This window comes from Belonocnema kinseyi, chromosome 2 (genome assembly GCF_010883055.1).
Source record: "Belonocnema kinseyi isolate 2016_QV_RU_SX_M_011 chromosome 2, B_treatae_v1, whole genome shotgun sequence".
In the NCBI taxonomy this organism is placed as follows: Eukaryota; Metazoa; Arthropoda; class Insecta; order Hymenoptera; family Cynipidae; genus Belonocnema; species Belonocnema kinseyi.
In genome coordinates, this window is record NC_046658.1 from 108433150 (window position 1) to 108452900 (window position 19751).

The 19751-nt window shown below is 26.3% G+C and overlaps 1 protein-coding gene across 1 annotated transcript; it reads left to right on the plus strand.

The window, feature by feature from the left end:
• Positions 1-327: 327 nt before the first annotated feature.
• On the plus strand, positions 328-18731 carry LOC117167838 (HMG box transcription factor BBX). Its single transcript, XM_033353043.1, has 7 exons — positions 328-863; positions 7228-7428; positions 7585-8046; positions 8129-8427; positions 8515-8619; positions 11519-11856; positions 16507-18731. The coding sequence occupies exons 1-7, from the start codon at positions 837-839 to the stop codon at positions 16587-16589; spliced, it is 1515 nt and encodes a 504-aa protein (XP_033208934.1). The 5' UTR covers positions 328-836; the 3' UTR covers positions 16590-18731.
• The last annotated feature ends 1020 nt before the right edge of the window (positions 18732-19751 follow it).

A 19751-nucleotide genomic window follows, 5' to 3' on the forward strand; every position in this document is an offset into this window, starting at 1 on the left:
GAACATAACCTATACAACTATCTTTGCTAGGCTGCCAACATTTCCAGCACCTCCAGCACTGCCAACCTAACCTCTCTACTCTTCATTACGAAAACGATAATTACGAATCAATCCCACTCTTTTGCTACCAAAATAATAATGCAAACCATATTTCAGGTCACATGACACTAATAAATAGAAGACAAACTACTTAAGAATGTAAAACAATAATATAAATTTTGTTTTAATTGTTGTCGCCCTGAATCCTGTATGCGGGACATTTAAATCTCTGAAAGTGGACGAAACGTTGCGGAAGGACGGGACGGGCCAGAAACCAGTCAGCCATCGAGAAAAACAACACTTGCATTCTTTTCGTGATGCGAGAACAACATCGAGATCGTTCTCTTGAAAAAGGACTAATCGGTTCGTAGTGAAGCCTGAAAGTGGAGAAAAGTGGATAACGTTGCTGTGCATTTTATGTAGTGTTTATCGTGTTTAAAGTGTTTAAAGTATAGTTTATGACGTTGCCGATATCACAAATCGTGACGTTTGCATTACTGCAAGTTCGACTAACCGTAGCAACATTTATATAGTAAATGTCATTTAGTTTACATCTCCTCCGTTTTGTGAGTTGGCACGTCACTGGGTCGGAAATTCGCGTTCTCTGCTGTCAGAGAAACTTGTCGCTAAACAAAGGAAATACCCATAGGAGTGGTTGTTTTGTGATCATTTCCGAAATTGAGAGGGCTGGCAGAACGTAGAACGAGGACGGGTCAGAAAGAGGGAGAACGATTCTCTGTGTCGAAGCTTTTATCTTTATTATGCGTTATTGAGTGAATTGTCAAGTGAAATCAGAAATGGCTGCCAACGAGCATCAGCAAAAGGTACGTGGTTTGCCATCGAAACTTCCTGCTCGGGATTGGGAATCGTGTGTGGGAAAAGCGAGGAAATTATAGGATGCTCGACCACCAGTTAGCAATATGTCAGACCTCTGCGCTCTTTAAAAAGACCTTTTTGAATAAAAAACATGTCGGATTTCTGTCCTCTATTTCATCGCAAATAAATGACGATTTTAAGATCATATTAGATCCAGCTGTGGAAATTGACGTTTGTCTGCAGTTAGCGAGAATGATTTTAAAGAGATTTATCGTCGACGAAAAGTTTGCGAGTCATGACAGATCATTTATATCGCTCTTTGGGCTCTTGGGAGAATTAGTCTATAGTTACTCTTGGCTGATATTTATTTACATCTGGATGAACATCTGTCAAAGTGACAGTTTATAGGTTCACCACTTGTGACTGGAAATTGTTTATTGTTGACTTTCTCGTGATCGAGGGCTTTTTGAAGATATTTTTTAACAGATGGTTCATTTAGGAAAAAAAGAAGTAATTATTGTACATGGTCTACATTAGGTGTAGTCCCCTTTCTGCATTGCTACTAATCGTTTTAATTTGCTGCTTGACAATTAAATTAATAAAATACAGCCGAATATGTTGAGTTCCTAGCCTACTTTTTAAAATTAAATAACTTAAATAACCTCTTGAAGTCCTTTCTAAAAATGAAGATAAAAAATCGGACATCTTTAAATTGTTGCGACAATATGTAGATTTTGTCATGTCGTGAAGATGTCGTAAATACGTCCCTAAATATACCCACTGGATAGATATTATTTATTATATATATGTTTTATCATCAATAGTTTTTTGTCCAATGATATTTTACAAAAAATGGTCAATTTAAAAGAAAAAAAAAATTTTTTTTAGTCATGGAATTCTGCAATAAATATGTGAAATTCCATTGATTATTGAACTTAAACAAGTTTACCAGATTTTTACTTGTTACTGTGATTAGGAGATATTTAGGAATTAATTAAAATATGTATTGAAATTTGTGAACACTTGAAATTACATATCGGATTACTTCGAAATCTTTTGGAATATTTAAAGCTTTTTTTTAACTACAAAATTGTTTGAAACTTTTTGAAATCTTTCAAAATTTTTCAGCAATCATGTGGAATTTTTTTGTATGTAAATCCTTCCTCACACAAAAAAGTTTTATAAAAATTAAAGAGGGTACCATTAAATAATAAGTAAATATTTTAAATTAGTAAGCATTGAAATTCTAAAGTATAAATTATTATTTAAGTTGCTCCAAGTCAAGGAATTTTAAAAAGTGAGGGTCATCCACAAATTACGTAAGGCGTTTTCCTGAACTTTTCAACCGCCCGCACATGTTAGATACTGTTAATTAAATAAACGGGATACTTTAATGGAATTAGTCCAGAAAAGAAAATCTGTTCATAACAAGTAATTCTAACAAAGGTATAATTTTTAAATTTATTTTTGTTTAATAATTTTTTTTGGTTGGGAATTTATTTTGTGGTTAAAAATTTGATAATTTAGTTCGAAATTTTATTATTTTGTTGAAAATTCAACAATTATGTTAAAAAATCTTTCCGTTCGGTTGAAAATTACTATTTTTTTGATAATTCGCCTTTTCATCTGTTATCATAGAAATTTAATATTTTTTGATAAAAATGCAACTATTCGGATGAAAATTAATTAGTTTTGGTTAAGGATTCAACTATTTTGTTCACATTTTTTGAATTCAATTATTTTTTAATATAAATTATAATATTTTTACTTAAAATATCAACTATTACATATTTCGTCGAGAATTCATTTTTATTGGTTGAAAATTCGTTTATTTTGGTATAAAATTCATATTTTATTATTGAAAATTCAAATTTTTTTGGAAAATTGGTGTGTTGACTTTAAAACTCACAAATTTTTTTGAAAATGAACTTTGTTCTAAATTTATATTTTCTAATCGAGTTATAGTTTTGATTCAAAATTGATCTTTTTCAGATGAAATCACAACTATGTTGTTGAAAATTTAATTATTGTTTTGAAAATTCGTTGTTTTGGTAGCAGATTCATACCTTTAGTTGCAAATTTAACTGGTTTGCTAAAAATACATCTTTTATGGTTAAAATCTCAACTTTTTTGTAGAAAATTTAACTAGTTTGTTAAAAACTAGTTGTTTTTCTTATCAAGATTCATCTTTTTAGTTAAAAATTAACTATTATATGTTGAAAATTCATTTTTTTGTTTAAAAATTAATGATTTTAACTGAAATTTAATCAATCTATTTTTGGTTCAAAATTTATTTTTTTGTGTTGAAATCCCAACTATGGGGTTGAAATTTAATATATTTTTGTGAAAATTCGTCGTTTTTCGTAGATAATTAATCCTTTTGGTTGAAAATTCATGTCTTTGGTTGAAATTGAACTTTTTTGTTGATAATTCCTTTTTTTTAAATTTTTAATAATTTTCTCAACTTAACGCACCCTATTTTTTATTCTGTATGACTGTTATCACTTCATAAAAAGTCTTTAAAATCAATTGAGAAACAAACCCGTTTTTTGCATTAAAATTTTTGATCTCCTAGACGTAATGTGGTTTTTATACCTGTAAGAAAAATTTACAACGGCCAGGTAAAGTCAAGTAATTTTGGAATTGGGATTTTGTAGCTATCATGTTAATTTTAAAGGGCCTAATTTCGAACGCTGCAAATATTAAAACCTATAAATGCAAAAGAATTTAATTTTGGCAGTGTAAATGTACAATTTTAAAGCAGTTATACAATAAAAACAATCATTTGAAATCTATGTAAGTGTATTGAAATTTTTCTCAAATATTCTATAATTTTTTGACGCCCAAAAATACTTAAATTCGATCAAATTGAAAAATAAAATAAAATTGAAATTTTAAAGTTATTTTGGGTTTTCTGATCGTTTACGGAAATTCGTGGCGAATGTAAAATAATTGCTGAAATTACGAATAAATGTAGGGTCGGTAAAGAGCAAATGTGTCCTTGTTTTCTGTACGTGCTTGTACAGGATGTTAGTATCGTTAGATTTGCCATTCAACTGATAAGTAAAGCTTTATATTTTATTAATCTTCAAAACATTTTCTCTATAGCTTACAAATAATACAGTCTTATGATTTGTTAACTAAGCCAAGAATTTAAAAATAGAATATCACGGGAACAATACGTTCACGCACTAGTAACTATTTCACGTTATTGTTCGCTTATTGTCCATTTTCCGTTTCATATTATAGACATGAAAAATAACTCGTCCCAAATATCTCGTTTATTATGATAATAAACAGCGATTTCATTTCTTTTGCGATTTCAGCTTTTTTTCTTCATTTTTGGATTTATCTAGACTCTTTAAAAACAATAAGGTTAATTTTTTTACATATGGTGTCTCATTTTTCAGGCGTTATTACAAATTTGAGTTTAATTTTCCAAGAATTTAATATCAGCTTATATAATTTGTTGATAATTTTTAATTAAAAGTTGAATTAAAAATTGTAAATACCGTTTTTTGCTAATTAGTGATTTAAAATAAGGCAAATACTGGATTAATAGTTTATAAATATAGTTTATACTGAGATATCAAATGGAATATGGAGCACCTATATTGGAAGTTTTCTCTGTAGATTAACATTTTTATATTTGCATTTCATTCGCGTATCCTATATGCAATCACTTACTTTATGTCACTTATATATATATATTAATATAAATAAATATTATTTAATATTAATATTAAATAATATTTAATATAAATATATAAATAAGAACTTCGATCAGAGTTTCAATACAATTTGGATATCGTAAAGTATTTTTTTAAATGAAAAAATATCACAGTATAAGAAATTAGACTTATATTTTATTTCTAGAATAACTGAAACTTTAGAAGAATCGTTTCGAGTTACTTTTGAAAAAATATATATTTTTTTTAGTTTCTGACATTCGAGAAATAGATTAATGTAGTTTCTAGAAAATCTATTTGAATGAAATAGTACTTTATATAATTATGCAACCATGCAAGAATGATAGTTGGAAATATACACTACAATTTATCACTTATGCGAGTATGAAACTAAACAGTACTTTGTAAAGAAAAGATAATTCAAAGATACGATACAGAGATCTATCACATGTCCCCTGTTTTTGATAAGATTTAAAAATAATTATATTTAATTTTCTAATCACCAATATAATTATTGAGCCGAACATAATGAGATTTTTGTTAATTTGAAAGGAAATGTGTAAGTTAGCATGAGATTAAAGCATTTATTACATTTTCAACAAAAAACATGAAATATCCAGAAAACAGTTCCATTTTCCACCTAACAATTTAACTTTCAACGAAGTAGTTAATTGCTTGAATAAAAAATTTAACTTTTAACCAAATAGTTGAATTTTACACCAAAGTTGTTTTATTTTCAACAACAAATAAAGTTTTCTATCAAAAATGGAACAGTTACATTTTTAGTTTAAAAATGAATTAAAAAGAAAACTTTCTTCCAATTAAATAAAACAAAAATAGACGAATTTTTAACATATTTAGTTCAATCGGTTCAATCTACAGCCAATAAGATCAGTTTTCAAAAAAGAGAGATTAATTTTCCACACAAAACGACGAATTTTCAACAAAAGGCCTGAATTTTCTAGAAAACAGTTGAATTTTCTACCTGACACTATCAATTTTGAACAAAAAAGTTAGTTTTTATCCAAATAGTTAATTGTTTGAATGAGTAGTTTAATTTTTAACCAAATAATTTAATTTTCTACCAACGCAGCTCAATTTTCAACTAAATAGTTGAGTTTTCGAAAACAAATAAAGTTTTCAAACAAAAATGGAATAGTTACATTTTCAGTTTAAAAATTGATTAAAAAGAAAACTTTGTTCTAATTAAATAAAACCAAAATATACGAATTTTTAACATAATAGTTTAATTGGTTCAGTTTACAGTCAATTCAGCAAAATTCAGCAAAATAATTTAATCCCCCAACAAAATACATGAATTTTCAACCAAGCAGTCGAGATTTCAAATAGAAAATATCAATTTTCAATTAAAAATGTAAATTTTCGACCAAAAATGTAATAGTTATATTTTCAGTTTAAAAATGAAGTAAAAAGAAAACTTTCTTCCAATTAAATAAAACAAAAATAGACGAATTTTTAACATAATAGTTCCATCGGTTCAATCTACAGCCAATAAGATGAGTTATCAAAAAAGAAGATTAGTTTTCTACACGAAAAGACGAATTTTCAACAAATGACGTGAATTTTCCAGAAAAAAGTTGAATTTTCCACCTGACACTATTAATTTTCAACAAAAAAGTTCATTTTCCTCCAAATAGTTAATTTTTAAAATAAATAGTTTACTTTTCAACCAAGTAGTTTAATTTTCTATCAACGTAGTTCAATGCTTAAATAAATATTTGAGTTTTCCAAAACAAATAAAATTTTCAACAAAAAATGGAATAGTTACATTTTCAGTTTGAAAAATATATTTTCAAAAAAAAAGAGAAACTATCTACCAGTTTAATCAAACCAAAATAGACGTATTTTTAACCAAATAGTTTAATCGATTCAATCTACAGCCATTAAGATTTAAAAAAATATTAATTTTCTACACATAAAGAGGAATTTTCAACAAAATACATGAATTTTCCACAAAAACAGTTGAATCGTTTAGTAAAATAGTTGAATTTTCAACATAAAAAGATAAGTTTCCAACCAAAAATTGAATAATTACATTTCCAGTTTCAAAAAATTAATTTTCATAAAAAAATTGTTTTCTACTAGTTAAATTTAACTAAAAAGACGATTTTTTAACAAAATAGTTAAATCTACAGTCAAAAAGATGAATTTTCAAAATAGAAGATTAATTTTCTAACCAAAAAGACAAATTCTACACGAAAAGTGTAATTGATGATATTTCAACCAAAATATATTTTTATTTAAATCAAAAACAGTTGAATGCAATAAAAAATACTAATTTTCAACAAAAAGTTTCAATTAAAAAGATAAATCTTCAATTAAAAAGATAAATTTTTAAGAAAGAAGTTTGAACTTTCAGCTAATCTGTTGAATTTTTTACCAAAAAAGATGAGCTTAGAACAAAAAATTTGCATCTTCAACAAAATAATTAAATTTTCGAAAAAGTAGTAGAGTTTTTCACAAAACAAAAATTTAAACGAAAAATCGAGAAAAAGGGGAAATTCCGTGCAACGTGGAAAAAACATATATTCTTTTTTTTTTAAGGAAAAGCGGGGACAAATTGATAACGTAATTTATGGACGATCCCTTAGTACAAAATAAAAAAAATGTTCTAGATTTAGTTTTGTTTACAATTTGTGTGTGTGTGTTTTTTTGTTATCAGGAGCAGCGAGAGTTGCGAGAGCCAGCTCATCATGCGAGGAGGCCTATGAATGCATTTCTAATTTTTTGTAAACGGCATCGTGGTTCAGTTCGCTCAGGTTTTCCTCATTTGGAAAATCGAGCTGTGACTCGAGTTCTCGGTGAATGGTGGGCCACTCTACATCCTGATCAGAAACGCTGTTACACAAATCTGGCGCAAGAGGTAATATTTAATTACTTCTCAATTGCGTTTAAAGAATATAATGCAAGTTTTTAGAATAAAAGGAAACTAAAAAATTGCTATCTTCAGTAAAACAACAACTTTTGGGAGAGATATCTTTTGTTAAATTAAATGAATCAATGTGCCCTTTTATTTCAGTATAAGGATGCGTTTCTAAACGCAAATCCAGATTTCAAATGGTATAAATTACCAGCACCGCCGCTTCGAACTTTATCGACAAGGCCTACAAACAAGAAATCAGAAGCAGGATCTAGTGATAGTAGTGTGGAGGAGATAAAGTCCGAAGAATCCTCCTCGGATTTTATCAAGTCTGAAAGGACAGAAGGAGAAGCCATTCAACCAGGAAAACTAGCTGATGAATCACAAATTGGTGGACTCAGTTCTCTCTTCACTCCACAGAAGGTTCAAGCGCAAACAGATGAAAAAGATAATCTTTCCACTCCCAAAGTAGAAACAGATAACACAATCACTCCAAAACCTCCAAAAAAGCGATACACTGAACTACCTCTCGCTATGGAACAAAAAGAGGATTGCAAAGTAGATTTATTCGGTGAAAATAAGAACAAAACTAGGCAAGAATCAAATAACAATCACCAAATGGTAGTTATTTTTCTCACTCTCTCCTTTATTTCTCTGCGTAAAAAAGCGTTAATTAATTTCCTAATTAATTAATCTTTTTCAGGATGGCGACGATGAAAAGAACGAGGCTAATACTTATTTTGATGAGTCTGGAATCGAAGAGCAGAGTTTTCGAGGAGAGAGAACTTGCAAAGGATTGCGTTATCAAAAGTTCCTTGCTGAACAACAAAGGAATTTTAATTCCTCAGCTCTGCAAAATAAGCGCAGAAAAACTTCTGGATCACGTCCTGAACAATCGAATGGAAGGAGAAATTCAATCTCGTCAAATGTTAGTGAAAAAACTGATTCCCTTAGCAGCGAAGGCAACAGTTCTCGTGGTGATTTAGAACATCTTGTCGAAAGGTGATTCATGAGAAATACCTTTCAATATTCCCGAATATTCCATTTAATATTGAAAAATATATATAATGCTTTATTTCTTATCTAAAGTGCGGAGGGAAATATGGAGGCTTCCAAACCAGAAGAAACTGAAACTGAAGGAGCGGAGGGTGAAGTAGATTTTGGCCCTTGGAGTCACAAGAGATTCAGGGCTGAGTAAGTCAATTCTATTTTTAATTTCAAAGTGATTACGTAGAAATCGTGCATGATAACTCGGTAATATTATCGCTTCGGAGAATTATTAATTTAAATGAACAATGTTTGTAAAATTGTCAGAAATTTTTTATATATGCCTGAAAAAACCTGGAAATTTCAGGGAATTTAATCGGGAACGTGTTTAATTTTTTTTAATTCGCAATATGATAAGAAGTAATTATTGTTTTTCTCATGGAAAAGTAGCCTTATAATATTGGATTTAACAATTTGTTGACAATTAGTTTTTTTGGGTTCAAAATTCTACTGTTTTAGTAGAAAATCATCTATTTCATTGAAAATTAACTTTTTTGTTGAAAAATGCCATTTTCAGGATGAAAATTGAACTGTTTTATAGAAAATGCGTATTTTTGGGTGTAAATTTCAACAATTTGATTGTAAATTCGTCTTTTAAATTGGAAAAATCAACTGTTTCGATAGAAAATTTAGCTTTTTGGTGGAAAATTCACCTTTTTGGTAGAAAATACATCTTTATAGCTTCAAACTTCAACAATTTCTTTTTCTTGGCTGAAAAAGCTTTCTTAATAAAAAGTTTAACTTTTTTGTTGGAAATTTGTATTTGGTTTAAAAATTCTCCTTTTTTTGGTTAAAATTGCAAATTTTTGGTTTAAAATTAATTTGTGTTTATTGAGATTCACCTGTTTTGAAACTCACCTTCTTTGGTACAATTTAACTTTCATTGATTTAAAATTAAATTATTTTTTATGTGTAATATTTACTATCACGTTTTTTGTTAACATATAATTTTTTTGTTTGAAGATTCATCATTTTATTTGAAGTTTCATCTCTGATTGAAAATTTAACTATTTTTATGGAAAATAAATTTTGGTTTGTAAGTTAATTTTTTTATTGTAAATTAAACATATTTTATTTTGGATTGAAAATTGATCTTTATTGGTACAAAAGTGAAATATGTGGCCAAAAAATCCTATATTTTATTTAAATTCTGTTTTTTTTTGTGCAAAATTAATTTTGTTCAACTGAAAGTGTAACTAATATGCCATTTTTCAATTTTTTAGTCAAAAATTGAACCATTTCTTTGAAAATTCATGTAATATGTTGAAAAATTATCTTTTTTGACGAAAATTAATCTTCTTTTTTGAAAAATTAACTATTCCCGTTAAATATTCATCATTTTAGTGGAACATTAATGATTTTAGTTGAAAATTAAACTACTTGGTTAAAAAAAATAATTGGTTAAAGTAATTTTTTTTTAATTGAGCTGTTCCAGTTGAAGATCCATCAATTTAGTTGGAAATTCACCACTTTGGTTAGAAATTTAGTTATTTTTGTTATAAATTTTTTTTCAAGTTTATTTTTCAACTGAAAATCTAAATATTTAATTTTTGATTACAAATTTATCTTTTTCAGTTAAAAATTCATCTGTTTTTTTTTTAAATTCAACCATTCTAGTTGAGTGTTCATCATTTTAGTTCAAAATTCAGCACTTCGGTTGAAAATTTAACTATTTTTTTTCCTGGTTGATAATTAATTTTTTAACCGAAAATTGAACAATTCAATTATTTGATTATAAATTCATGTAATTTGTTGAAAAATCGTCTTTTTTGGTGGAAAATTAATCTTCCTATTTGAACATTCAAGTATTATAGTTAAAGATTATTTTGGAAATTGATCTTTGTTAGTACAAAATTTAACTATGCGTTCGAAAAATTCTGTATTCCATTGAATATCTGTTTTTTGTTGTTCAAAATTAACTTTTTTCAACCGAAAATTTAACTACTATTCTATTTTTCCATGTTTTAGTCGAAAATTGACCTATTTTTTGGAAAATTCATGTAATATGTTGGAAAATCGTCTTTTTTGAAGAAAATTAATCTTCTTATTTGAAAATTTAACTATTCTCGTTAAATATTCTTCATTTTAGTGGAATATTGAACTACTTGGTGGAAAGTTAAACTCTTTGGTTAAAGTCATCTTTTTAGTTTAAAATTCAGCTATTTCAGTTGAAGATTCATAATTTTAGTTGAAAATTCATCACTTTGGTTAAAAGGTTAGCTATTTTGTTACAATTTTTTTTATAAGTTCATTTTTTAACTGAAAATCCAAGTATTCAATTTTTAATTGCAAATTTATATTCTTCAGTTGAAAATTCATCTGTTTTGTTTCAAATGTAACTATTCCAGTTGAATATTCATCATTTTAATTTAAAATTGAGCACTTCGGTTGAAAATTTAACCATTTTGTTGAAAATTCTTTATTTCCTGGTTGATAATGAATTTTTTAACCGAAAATTGAACAATTCAATATTTGGTTGAAAACTGTTTTTTTTTTATTTCTTAATTTAACTATTGACTGGACAATTTCTCCTTTTTACTGAAAATTCAACTACTTCATTGAAAATTCATGCAATTTGTTGAAAAATCGTATTTTTTGGTCAAAATTAATCTTATTTGAAAATTCAACTATTCTATTTTAAGATTCATTATGTGAATTTGTAAATTAATAATGCACTGAATGTAAAGTATAGGAAGATAAAATGAAATTTTATTTTAATTATTATTGAAGTTCGTGGACCTAAGTACCATTTCAAGAATTTATTAATTATTTTTTATTATTATTTCTTTTAAAACATTCTAAATTAAATGTATTGATTGAATCCCAACCAACTTTCTCTAATGAAGAAAAAGAAGTTATTTAACATTACATATTAATAGTAATATTTTTACAAATACTAAAAGAAATTATTTATAATAAATTTGTTTAAAAAATGTGAAATACAATGTAAAAATGATATCTGAAAAAACCTGGAATTGTTAGTGTATTTTTTTCGCGGGTTTGAGTATTCACCCCGTCTTATTAAATTTTATCTTTATCAATTTAGGGACTTCAACTTGGAGAAAAAGATTGAGGCGCTTCCGTCCTTGAGCTTGGAAGAATTCCAAGAAAAGAAGAAACAGCAACGCACCAAAAAGAAGAAGATTTTTATGAAAACAAATTCTAGCTCTGGGAGCAAAAAGGGCCACGAGATGTTTGCAAGTGGAAATTCTAGTAATCAAAGTAACCGCAAAAATTTGAGGCCCTCTGACGAGGAGCCAAAAGAGGAGGAAAAGAATCATCTCGTTGGCAGTCAAAAGCGAAAGGCACGTAAGCAGAATATAACGCGAAATGCAGCTTTGACCAGTTTGCCTAAACACAATGAAGACCAAGAACCACCGAAATGTAAGAATATTTTATTATATAATAACAGTGTATGAAATATTTTACAATATTTTATAATATCGGATATCTTTCTAAAATCTTTGAAATCTTGAAATCTGATATGCACTCAAAATTCGAGTAGTCAATCCCTTACTTTTGTATTTTAGAAATATATACTAAGGAAAATAATTGAAGCTTATTTCTAGCTATATTCAGTGCTGCCACACAGTGAATTTTAAGTAACTTGCAGTCATTTTTCGATAATAATCTCACTATAGTCACTTCTTTAAAATAAAAATATCACTCTAGTCACTAATTTCAATAAATTGAAACAGAAAATCCAAAGATTTCTGATTATAATTGTTTTTTTTTTATTCGAACTGAAGTTTTTGAAATTTTCCTAAAATCCACGGAATTTGATGAATCTTTTTTGGGTTTTCAATTTTTCTATTTCACCCCGAAGACCTTAAAATTCACGATGAATTCTTCTGCATTTTATTAGATTCTTATTCGCTAATTTTATTTACTCCCACTTCTTTGAATTCAATGAAATTTTTTGGATTAAAAAATTTTTGTTCTATTTACTTGAATTGCGTTATATTTATCTTGATCTCGTATGAATTTAATCGAATTCTCTTGAATTTTTCTAAATTTAAGGTGTGGATTTTTCTAATTTCAGGTGTTTCATGAAGTTGTTTTGCATTCCTTTGCATTCTGCTCAATTAATTCCAAATTTAATTTAGTCAAATAATTTTTTAATACTTCTCTTAAATTTCTCAAAATTCATTCATATTTTTTTTTATTTTTTGAATTTTTTTCTATCCACATAAATTCTGTTGAATTCTTCCTGATCTTTGTTCATTCTCTAAAATTATTTTATTCTATTTATAAAAGATTCTATATTGAATATTCAGGGAGTTTACTCTATCCGGAAAACCTAGTAATGCCAGCGAACTTTTTTTAAAAGTCAGAGCATTTTTTCGAGAGAGTCTTTAATTTTTTTTTAATTGGTTGGCAATTAATGTTTATTAACTGAAACTTAATGTATGTATTTTGTTGAAAATATTCGTCGTTTTTAGTAGAAATTAATCTTCTTGGTTGAAAATTCTACTATTCCAGTTAAAGCTTCATCATTTTTTTTAATTTAACTTTTCTGTTTAAAATTCTACTATTCCAGTTGAAGATTGAAGATTCATCATTTCAGTTAGAAATTCATTTTGGTTGAAAATTAATTTTTTTTTAACGGAAAATGTAACTATTCTATCATTTCAGTTGAAAATTCATCTCTTTGATTAAAAATTAATCTTTTAAACTAAAAATTTAACTATGCAATTTTTGGTTGACAATTAATCTTTTTTAATTAAAAATTCGTTTTTTTCGTTGAAAATTCAACTAATCCAGGTAAAGGTTCATGATTTTATTAAGAATTTTTCGGTTTGACAATTCATATTTTTTGTATAAATTCAAGTATTCCAGTTGAGTATTCATTATTTTAGTTGGAAATTAATCATTTTGGTTGAAAATAAATTTTTTTTACTTAAAATGTGGCCGCTGGACCGGGAAACTTAGAAAACTGGAAAATGACAGTGAATTTATATTTTTACTGGGAATTATACAACATTTGTAGAATAAAAATTTTGTCCAACTTTTATTTCAACCGTTTTTAAAATAATTTGTTAAATTGTGATTTTTATAAATTATTATATCATTCAGTTTAGAATTCTTAATTTCAAAAATCTTTCACTTTAAAAATTCGATATTTCAATTTTTAGGCATATATTTTAATTTAAAGAATTTCAAACTGCAGTTTTAAAGGCTTAAAAAATTAAAAATGAGGAGCTTTTAAAATCGAAGATTTTTTTAATAAAAAAAAAGGTGGTCACCGGACCGGGAAACCGGAAATTTTTCGAGTTTCTGGTCTTACTTTATATTATTTTTTATATTAAATTTAATGAATAAATTTTTGAATATATTATTTCTATTAATTTTTTTAGCCATTAAAAAAATGTAAATGTGCGTTTTACTTTTTTCAACTTAAAAATAAATTCACAATAATATAATCGTAATTAAAGGTTTTTATCAAATTAAAAATATTGTTTGAATTTAAATTATTTAATTTTCAACCCATGTAATTTGAAATTTCCTGATGTAGAAAAATAATAAGTATTTAATATTTAGCAATATCTCATTGCTCATTTAATGCGAGTAAATTGAAAACAAATATTAAAAAAAAAAAAACAATTTTAAACTGAGTTGTTTTACATAGAAAACTTTGAATTTCTAGAATTTCGAAGAACTTTTAAACTTTTAGCGTTACAATTTTAATTGTTCTATTTGAAAAGTGTTTAATTTGTAAGTGAAATTGTTAAATGTCCAGGTATAAATAAAAATTGGTAACATTTGTAGAAAAAAATTTGATTAATTTTAAGAGATATTTAGAAGTTTTTAAAATATTGAAAATTAATTAAACAATTGAAATGATTTCAATTAATTTAAATGAAGTGTTAGAACATTTTTTCAGAACTTCTAAATATATTTTAGAATTAATAGAATTTTTCCTACAATTTTTTGAATTTCCTGCAAATTAAAAAAATCCTTAAAATCTTCCAGGTTCTTCTTTGATCATTTTTTAAATCTCTTAAAATCTTCTTAAAGTTTCTGTTACAATTATTTTTCAAAGTGAAAAATAATTTTTGATTTTCCTAAGAATCTTCAGAAATTTTTTGTTATTCTTTTGAAGTCTTTCACAATTCTTAAAAAAATGCTACATTTTTTGTTTGAAATCTGCGAAAATTTACATTTTATTTGAAATTCGGTTGTAAGTATTTGAAATTGTTTCAAGTTCTAAATTTAATTCGAATCTTTTTAAAACTTTCAAATATCTCTTAATATTACTTTAATTTTTTTTACAAATAATAAGTGTTTTATTGTTATTTATAAATTCAAATTTTAAGGATTTTTTTTTAATTTGCAGGATTTTCTAAAAGTTATAGACAAAATTCAATTCATTTAAAAATATATTTAAAAGTTCCGAAAAAAAAGTTCAAAAATGATTTTGAATTTGTAAAAATTTTAAACCACTTCTAGATTTCTCAAGAGCTTGAAATAAAATTTTAAAGCTTTTGAAGAATGCCTCATCTATTTAAAATTGAAATAATTTAAGTTCTAATTAAAAAACTGTTAAGTTAAAAAAAATTATTTTTGAAACTTAATCTGAATCTTTAAACTCTATAATTGATCAAAGTTCTAAATTTTGCAGTTTATTTGAATTTCATTTAACATTGTTTAATTGAAAAGTGTTAGTACCTTCTATTTTGCACGTGTACATTTTTGAGCATTTGAATACACAATTTTTGAATTAAAAAACTTTTAAACTTCAATTTTAAGTGTTTGGAATTCAAGGGTTCCACTTTTAATGCCTAAATTTGTTTATTGTTTATTACTTTAAATAGAAAAATGTTTAGAATATAGTTTGATTTTTTAAATTTCATTGACCGTGAAAAATGTTTGAGAACCGGGAAAACTCCGGGAATTTTTTTCTTCGATTAAAACGGCCACCCTGCTGCTCCAGCATTTTGGTTGAAAATGAATTAATTTAACTGAAAATGTAACTGCTCCATCATTTCAGTTGAAAGTTCATCTTTTTGGCTGGAAATTAATTTTTATAACTAAAAATGTAACTATTATATTTTTCGTTAACAACTACTCTTTTTATCTTTTGAAAATGCATGTATTTTGTTGAAAATTTATCTTTTTATTTGCAAATTAAACTATTCCAGTTAGAGATTTATCATTTTAGTTAAAAAATCATCTTTATTGTTTAAAATGCAACTATTCCACTTTAAGATTCATCATATTAGTTTAAAATTCATTGATTTTTTCAAATTAAAAATTAAATTATTTCGTTGTAAATTCATGTATTTCGTTAAAAATAATATTTTTTGGTAGAGAATTTATCTTCTTGGTTGAAAATTTAAGTATTCTTGTTAAATATTAATCATTTTATTTGAAAATGCATCACTTTTTAAACTGAAATCTGAAAAATTCTATTTTTTAGCTCAAACTTCAACTATTTGGTTGAAAATTGATTTTTTAGATAAAAATTTAACAGCTTTTTTAAAAATTAATTTATCTTATTAAAAATGCAGTCTCTTTATTTTTGAAATGTTAAGAATTTGAAGCGGTTTGAATTGATTTTAATATAATACCCACATTAATTTTACCTAAATATGCACTTCATTTTAAGTACGAGAAGATAAAATAAAAATTAGTTTGAATTATTATTCAAATTCATGGATATAAGAGACAAATTCAAGAAATGTTTAATTATTATTTAATTAATCTACGGTGCTAATAGATTTAAGAATATCTTGTTATATAATTTGTCAAAGCTTTCTAAATTAAACATATTAGTTCAATTCCCAGAAACTGAAGAAAAACAACATTTTTTATAATAAACTCGCGAAACTGTATACATATTCCGAGTTTTCCAGGATTTGAGTAAACACCTTGAGAATGTTACAGAATTTGAATTTTGGCCCTTAAATATTAACGCTGTAATGAAAAAAAAAACTTGTTCTCATCATTTCTTGCCGCTGGCGACTGAATAATAAATAATTATATTAAAAACCTCTTTAAATCTTTGACATCTAATTTTTTCGATATTTCTAGCTTGGTGTGCTTCACCAGATCTCGAAGCTCTCGCGTGCCTTGCAACTGTTGCAGCGAACCGTACAAAACTGACAAAATCGTAAGTAAACGACTGAAGTTCGATAAAAATTATTCTCCAAAAATCTGAAGATTTTTAGGCTGCTTGTAATAAAAGCGAGAATAATTTACGATTGATGGCGACGGTGCTTCTACTTTTTATAATAATCGTCATCGTTGTCACAATCACCATTTTTACTATCGCTGTACCACTCTGAATATCGCTATTGCTGTTATAACGTTTATTGTCACTCAAAGTTAAAAGCGAAATATTATCAGCGTACATAAGACTTCCGTAGAGTAAGAGAGGAAAGGTATTTTAACTTCAAGTCGAGCACGTATGCACGTTTGTTCCGTTTCCGAGCTGGCAATATTTTTATTCTTCCCAAAATCTTTTCACTTTTGCAACTCCACTAATGTTTTACAAATGAGAATTTGCATTTGACTAATATTTATAAACCATTGGATATCAGCAACTGGGTTTTCAAAGGTGTAGATTAGGGTGGTCCATTTTTTATAGCAAAACAAATTGTTGAAAACAAAATCGCACAATTGCCTAAATGGTTTCTTTTATGATAAAAATACGGTAATTATGGCATTTGTATGATTAAAAAGTAACTAAATACAAAAGAAAATAACGGCTGTATATTAAAATAATAATTTTTTAGCCTACAAAATATACTGTATCATTAATTTTATAGGAATGAAATATAAGTATATATTTAAAAACAACAATTTCTACTTGCGCGACCTCTAAATATTGATTTTAATTTGATTAAAAAAATATATATTTTTTGGTTGAAAAATAAACAATTTAGGGCCTTGTGCACATTGGAACTCAATCATTATTTTGTTTGGATCACCCTAGTGTAGATATTTATATTTGATCGGGATTTCAACGAAACGAGGATATATACTGATATATTTTTTTCTCCAGAGCTTGTATCATGTACATACATAAATGAATATTTTTATCGAGATAAGAGATTCACTCAGTCGCCGATAAATATCGCAAGACAATTTTTATTTATTGGAGTCGGAAAAAAGGTAATTTAGAGATATTAATCGGCGATTGGGTGCATTCCTTGAGGCATTTTAAGGAAAAAGGATGACTGCAATGACAACAATAACGATGGCCATAACAGACATGTATTGTCGTTAATTTTAATACTAAACGAAAACTTTATAAAAATTTAATATTTTACGAAAGTTGTTGTAAATAGTGCTAGGTGCAGTATTACGAATCCTTTATGTTGCGATTATTGAAGCAGTTTAATGAAATAGAATCAAAATGTAAAGATTTACTTTTAAGCACGAAAAAGATAAAAGAAAAAACGCAACTTCCATTTTAAAGAAATAGTTTATACTTTTTATCTCCCAGCAAGATTTTATTATTACTTTCTCTGGTTCGGGAAATTTCTCTCAACTAGAAAATTATGTGAGGAAATTGTCCGAGATATAAACAAGTGCTAAGTTCTTCCGCGGAATAAACAAAATTATGGGATAGATAAATGAGTAATCTCTTTAAGTTGTTAAGCTCGAACCGGCGTATGATTAGAGTATTTTATTTAGGGGAAAATTTTAAAACAATTGTTATCTTAAGACGCATTAGTAAGAATACACAAAATTTAATATCTGTTTCTTCCTCTTTTGTAGTTTCCTTTTTTATAGTTCTATTAGTCTATCAAGCACCCTAAATATTACCAGATTATTGACGCCTTATAAAAGAATTTGGTATAAACAGACTATTTAGAAACATTTATTAAAATACCAGAGCCTCTTTACAATAATAATAACCACCTGCAGGTAATATTTAGTGGATTTTAAAATTACTTTCCAAGCTAGAGTTTTTAAGGCTCTTAAAATTACTCGTGGTTTCACCAAGTCGAGAATACGTCTACAATAATGCATTGTTTAATGTAATATTTTAACGAAATAATCAAAAGGTAATTATATCGGCCGAAACGTAGAGATTTTTCGAAAAATGTTCTTTTTGTTGTTTTTTTTTTTAAACTGAAAATTAAGTGTTGAACAATGAACTTCAGGGTTCATTTAAAATGTTATTTTTAGTACATAAACGATCGAAATTCTTATTTATTTATCGCAGGTTTCCCAGTTTTTACCCTTTTCCTCATTTTTCCACTTCAATTACTACTGAATTAATAAAGCCCTATAAGATAATCCAACTATTTTTGGTTTAATCACTATTCTACTATTATTTTTATTTATTTTACTATTAAATGTTTCTTTATGAAATCATATTTTTTAAATAAAAATTTCATTATTGCTTTAAAGTTTAATTATTTGGTTAAAAATTGAACAATCTTGATAAAAGTAGCACTTCTTGGTTGCAAATTCAACTTTTTTGTCGAAAATTTGTTCTTTTTCTAGAAAATTCAACAATTTTAGTGTTATTTTTTTCTTTATAGATTTTTTTTATTGAAGATATAACTATTTTGTCGAACATTCACCTTTCTGGTTTAAAAGTTCATTTCTTCATGTAAAATTTTCACCTTTTTGTTTACAAATACAACTGCCTGGTTAAAAATTAATCTCTTTCGAATCAAAATGGATTTTATTTGTTTGAAAAATCGTAAAAAAATCGACCTATTTGGTTGAAAATGTTTGTTTTTAGTATCCTTTTTGGCAGAAAATCAATTTTTAAAATTAAAAATCAATTATTTTGTTGAAACTTCATCTTGGTTAGTTCAATCCAACTTTTTTTGTTGTTAATTTTCAATTAAAATATTTTTTTCGAAATATCAACTATTATATAATTCGTTTTTTTAAAATGAAAATTGAACTATTTTGTCGAAAATTCAACTGCTCTTGATAATCTTTTTTTAAATTTAATTTTCTTCAATAAAAATTTAAATATCGCATTTTCTTAATTGATATTTTTAAAATTTAAAAATCAAACTATTTAGGTTAAACATTTTTCAAGTGAAAAATAATCAAATAAAATTTGGACTAACACCATATCCATTTTCAAAGTATTTAGTAGAAAATTTATATAATTTGTTAAAAATAATACCTTTTTGGTCGAAAATTAATCTTCTTGATTAACAATTCACCTATTTAGTTTAAAGTTGATGTATTTTGTAGAAAATTCGTTCCCTTTTGTAGAATATCGGTTTTTAATGTTTAATGTTAAAAATCAAGAATTTTATTGAAATTTCATTTCTTTTAACTAAATTTAACGTTTTTTT